Below are 6000 nucleotides of genomic sequence, written 5' to 3'. Positions count from 1 at the left end.
TGAAATGTGCATGTCCATGAGGCTCGTTCATGGCGGGCCGACTCGGTCCGAGAAAAAGTGCGATAAATTCGCTAATACTGGCTCAATTTTAATATTTTTTTGTAATCTTCACTATTGCCATATTGCCAAGGCCCACATTGTTTTTTTGTTTACAAAATACAACCTGAATGCTGTCCTTTAAGTAAATTTACTTATAGCTCAGATTTTAATAATAATAATAATAATAATAATAATAGCTCAGATTTATATAGCGCTTTTCTAAGTAGGCCTACCCAAAGCGCTTTACATAAAACAGTAGGAACAACTTTAATTCAAGAAACAAAATAAAAACAAAAAGGCTAGTAAAATGTCAGTGCTATGTTAAAAACATGAAAGGCTAAACAAGGGACGTCATCTTAACCAGACCTCAGCTCAGCTGGGGAAGGCCATCTTGAAGAGGTGGGTTTTGAGTGAGGTTTTGAAGGAGAGGAGGGAGGGGGCAACTCTGAGATGATTGGGGAGTTCATTCCAGAGGTTGGGGGCAGAGACATAGAAGGCCCACCGGTACTTGGCCTTGCGGACCCTCAGGAGGTTGGCTTCACTGGACCTGAGGGGGCGTAGGGTTCGAGAAGATCGGAGAGGTAGGGGGGAGCCAGGTTATTGAGAGCTTTGTAGACCGGTGAGCAGGGTTTTGTAGTGAATTCTTTGTTTGACGAGACGAGGAGATGCATGGTTAGGACAGACAGACATTTCATGATTAATAGGTAGATAAACTGAAGCTAGGACTAAGCTGTGATGTCAAAGACATTGTTTCGGGTGACTATTTAAATCAGTGACACACTGCTCTTAACTCTAATCAGCTTTATTAGGTCATAGCATCAACAGCACTGAACCAGTGATTGTTACCAGTACACATCACTCTGGCTACGGTCAGTCACTACTCATTACCACCAATGGCACTCCTATTATGATGACATCACAGACAGCATTATCCTCAATCGGTTTTGCATTTGACTAAATTGTCTGATAGGAAGTGACATAATGTGAATTCTGTTTTGAGGTGAGGTTTGTGGTTTTAAATAGTAGCGGCTGGATAAATGGTTGCTCTTGCATGAAGAGCTACAACAAAAGAATTGCACTTACTTGTTACTTAAGTATTTTTACTCTAAGATATCAACTGGGATTGCATGTTAAAAAAACAGTGCTTAAAAAAGTTAAATGTCACTTGAACTACAATTCTGATGTAGGTACAACAGTTAAACTTCACTTCATATCCCAGACAAGCTTAGTTTACAGAGCAGAAACAGTTGTGTAAAACTACTGTAGCCTATACTAGGCCAACTCACATTTAGCATTCTTGCCAGTTAAATCAATTTGACTATACAGTGAATACAAAAGTGGAATCATTTGCTAACACAGCAGTAGCCAAGTGCCAGTGGTGGTTAAATATTCCAGAGAAGAAAATGAAATAATACCTCATAAAATTGCATTCGGGACATCACAAAAACAAAGACAGGTGCGACTCTTAAAGTCTTTCCAGCTAGCTTAGACAGCCGCTATACTCGGGGAACAAATAGCATACTCCACTCCCCAACTGTAATACAATATACATCAGCACTGAAATTCTCCTCAGTGTGTAGTTGCACAATACTGCCGTCATTAAAAAATATATAATGTATATAATATATATAAAACTACTTCATATGAACAGCCAGCTGATGCCACAGTACTCACAATACATTAACATTGATATCTAAAATATGTCTTTGTCATACAGACATGACACTGACGAATGACACTGAAAAGTAGCATGGATTATGACAGCCGAGTTGACATGGTGATAAAGGGGAACTGTCGTCACAAAGACCCCAAGGTTTAAATTAAACTGTGTTGTGGTGGTTATTCCTTCCCTTGGATAAACTACAGTACACTACAGTATGTGCATATCATTGTTGACGGGCAGAAACCACTTATCTCCATATTTTAACCTATTGTGTTGTTTCGTAAATCAATGCCCTACTTGATCATACTCGGGCGTCACACACAAGTATCAAAAGTAGCCGCTATATAAGCTGGGAACACAGTGCGAAGGATGCATTTTGAGCTTGTCCATCTGCTACTTTTGCTTCATTTAATTTGAATGCTGAAAAGTAACCGTTTTGGACATGAATATGGGGACATATTCCAACCCCATAGAGACGATATATTCAGAACTGTTCCAAAAAGCAAACAGATTCTACTCCACATCTCTACAACCAACTTCCCAGACAGTGAGCTTTCCCAGTTTTAAATCGTTGTCATTCATAGTTGAGGTCATAAAAAGCAGATTTAAAATTCCTTGTGAAATCACTCCAGAGTGGCATCTCCAGCATTCTTGGATTAGGCGATTATAATTACATTCATCTAAGTAAGGCAGGTAGTAAGTAGTAGCTACAGTGTTTGTATAGCAGAATGCATACAGATCAAGATCAAATTATGAATCATATCTCAGTTTTTATGGATCAATACATTGATGTGGTCTGACATGGAGCAACGTATCACACTACCCCTCAAAAATGCAGAACTCAAGACATCAAATGTTGCTTATCCCAATTCTTATGACACAAATGGGAACATTTACATTAAGAGGACAGTGTCACATTTCAGACAACTGCTAGATTGCTGTGGCTCAAAACCCAAGCATTCCCGGCTGCATCCTATATACTGCATGTGCAGTCACTTGAGCCAAAGCTAACAAAACTGACTCACAGGCAGTCTAAAGCAGTGGTTCTCAAAATATTTGAATTTCAAGGACCCCCATAAAGGTCAAGGAACCCTGGAACCTACTTTGAGAACCACTGTTCTAAAGACATGACATAACTATAGAATATTAGAAGTAGCTCTATTGATCGAGATGCCAGTAACAATAAAGACGAAACAGCGACTCACCCGGCTGATTCTTTGCTAAGGTGCTGGAATAAAATAAAAATATCCAATGAATTTAAATGATTTCCATACAATTACATTTTACGCAGACTTCCTTTTACTTAAGCTGTCGGTTCGTTTGACCTTCCTGAGCAAACCTAATCAAAAGGGACATCTGCACAATATCCAAGTGTGTGGAAATCTTCTCAGCTCATTAGTACCATAATGTATGGACTCATAACACAACATGGTAAAAATGTCAGTAGAGGATAAAGCAGTTGCTGTTCACAGAGTCCAGTTCACGGTCCAGTGTTGTGGTGTTAATCCAGTGATATTTCAAGAGACAAATGTAAAAATAGAAAAACATAAAATAAAAACATAGTTCACATCCAGTGGCGGCAGTCACATCTAGATTAAGAGGGAATTACCTACTGTACGTGTACATGTGTGTATTATTCAGTGATAATAAAATAAATGTCTGCAGTGTGCGACATGGAATGTATAACACCACACAGTAAAGTCCTGTGTTCAAGTATCAATTTGTATACTCTTGGAGTTACAAATGGATAAACTGGACCTGTAATGGGTCCATTTGGTTCTAAATGAACACTTTTGGACAAAAATGAACACTCAGGATGTTACAGTGCACTCCCACAAGTGACCCTTACGTCAAGAGTATTAACAGGAAGTTCTTAGGAGTCACACGTGGTCCTTCTAGCGCCAGCCATTTCCTCAGTCTTCCGTAAGGTGTTCATTGTGTCCAGTGTCTTCAAAAGCAGTGTGGTGGTGCTTTGTACACAAACGCTCAGAATAGCAGAGATCCAGTGGAACGTACGATCAGCAATAATAAAACACATAAAAACAAGATGGGGGGGGGGGGGGTCTTCACCAATCCAACAGAGAGAGAGGAGGAGTGGTGGTGGTTTGGGGATTATCCACAGCAGAATGAAGATTGACCGAGGCCATAATCCAAGATTTGCGTTTTAGTTTTTTCTTCCCCAATCCCTTGGGTAGATTTGTTCATGTAGTTGGACTACATTCTGACAATCCAAGGCCACTGGAATAAGATGCAAGTTGTGTGTGTGTGTGTGTGTGTGTGTGTGTGTGTGTGTGTGTGTGTGTGTGCGCGCAAGCGCACACTTTAAAAAATGTTTTTCCCTATGTTGGTTTCTCTCATCTTAGTGCTGGGGAGGGGGCAGTGGGGTGTGGAGGGGGTTCAGAGGAGGGAGGTGGTGTTGGTGAAGGTGTCGTCTCCTCAGAGCTCAGTGGTCAGAAGACCTCTGGGCTTGGCTCCGTCTTCCGAGGCTGGCTGCTGCTGAGCCACACCGCTGTGGGACAGAGAGATGGAATGACGGGACAGGACAAGACATTTACTGGAAGACGGCAAGGAACATAACCAGGGATGGTCAAGGTTCACCCAACTTGACCAACCACCAGTATTAGAAAGGCAGTGGTTCGTTCTAATGAGGTGATAGACACTAGACTGGGCCTTTAACCCATTACGACCTGAGACCGATTCTACACATGCCATTACCTTCTACATCAGCAGCACCTTTTCATGCTAAGGACACCAAAATTGATATGTATTTGGTTGCACACATTTTTGGGAATCACATCATTTCTAATAGTCGTTCTAAATCCTATAGTTTTCTACAAGACCCATGTTGCTATACTGCATGTAGCTAAAATAAAAAATGTTTTAATGGTTTACAGACAGCAAATCTCTTCTTAGGAAGGAACCACAGCACCATACATCTAGTCTAGTATACAATCCAAAGCAAGGCATCTGCAGCAGGCAAGTGGACAAGCCAAGGTAAACAGGATGAGCAATAGGTGCAGGGGTCATCAACGTGTCCGTATACATGTGTGTGTGGTAAAGATTTGGTCTTGTCTGTGGCAAATTTGTCTTTTTTACACACCAGTCCATTATAATGTTCTTATTTTCATCATAAGACGTGAATGTCACGTCTCCAGGTTTTATTCAGAATATGTATGGTGACATTTACTTACTGGAGTCCACTAGTACTAGTAGTGGTTCTCAAATGTTTTATTTGCAAGGACCCCCTTAACTCAGAGAGTACAAATAGAACCAAATTTGTACACTCTCATAGTTACAGACCTGTTATGGTCATTTAGGGCTAGCTCTTTGTGTGTTCCTGGCAATATTGCTATTTTGTATGTCCGTGGCAAAAAAATAATGTCCACCACAACAAGCCAGCATGGTGATGACCCCTGCGTACGTACGTGACTATTCTTGATCAATGTGAATCAATTTGCATGGAAGATTGGTTCCCCCATGCTCTTCGATTGCTGTGGGTTCAAATCCCCCTCCCGGCCGAAGGTTTTCTTTTTACCTGGTGGCGATGACATTATGGGTTTGCGAGAGGATGAGCGGGTGAGCCGGGGAAAGCGTGACGCCCCCGTCCGCGGGGGGGAGGAGAGGGGTGACCTTGGCAGGGGAGTCAAGGTCGAGCAGGCCGTTAGTAAAGACACCGGGAGGCTGCGTTAGAACGGAGGGAAGGAAGGGAGGGAGGTCAGTCTCTAGAAACGGGAGCTGTAGTGGTTCTCAAACCTTTTCATGTCAAGGACCCCTGCCCGCCCACAAAATGAATTAAAGGTGAATTCCGGACAAGCATTCTTTTTACCTTCAGATGTTGACGTTTATGCATTGAATACTGCAAGCAACAAAAAAAAAACCAAGCGTTCCATACCGATTTAACGGATTTACCCTCTGTGTGGGCCTCTTGCTATGCTAGATCTCTTGCTATGCTAGATCTCATAATACACTATGATGTGAAAACTTAATCCATGGAATGTTGTTGCTATATCTCTTCCGCTTCAATGTGTGCCCCTCCTACCCTTTTCTTAAAAGGACCAGCGCCCTATATCTTTATCAACATTATCAACAGAATTTAGTAAAAAAACGGCTAGGGCGGAATTCTCCTTTAAGTAACTATTTGGCCCGCGGACCCCCATCTCTTTTTTTTTAAATGTTTTATCCCACAATTTTGTAACCCATTTTTTCACCCTGTGTCAATTATCTAACCTGGGGGGGCAGCGGACTGAACTCATGCTCCCTTCTATGCATGAGGAGTCCAAGCTGCTTCTTTTCACCTG

General features: G+C 41.7%; 1 protein-coding gene across 3 annotated transcripts in view; it reads right to left on the bottom strand.

Annotated features, from left to right (window-relative positions):
• Positions 1 to 911: 911 nt before the first annotated feature.
• epb41l5 (erythrocyte membrane protein band 4.1 like 5) overlaps positions 912 to 6000 on the bottom strand; it is a 66116-nt gene continuing 61027 nt past the window's right edge. For 2 of the 3 annotated variants that reach the window (XM_080785831.1, XM_080785832.1), the window contains exons 25-26: positions 5238 to 5383; positions 912 to 4211 (exon numbers count right to left, since the gene is read on the bottom strand). In XM_080785831.1, coding sequence (XP_080641957.1) covers positions 4139 to 4211; positions 5238 to 5383 — 219 coding nt within the window. In that variant the 3' untranslated portion in view covers positions 912 to 4138. The remainder of the gene's footprint in view (positions 4212 to 5237; positions 5384 to 6000) is intronic. The other variant, XM_080785833.1, reaches the window with a different exon arrangement.

Source organism: Protomyctophum bolini (assembly GCF_963924005.1).
Source record: "Protomyctophum bolini genome assembly, chromosome: 16".
Taxonomy (NCBI): Eukaryota; Metazoa; Chordata; class Actinopteri; order Myctophiformes; family Myctophidae; genus Protomyctophum; species Protomyctophum bolini.
This window is presented reverse-complemented; position numbering and strand designations above follow the sequence as displayed.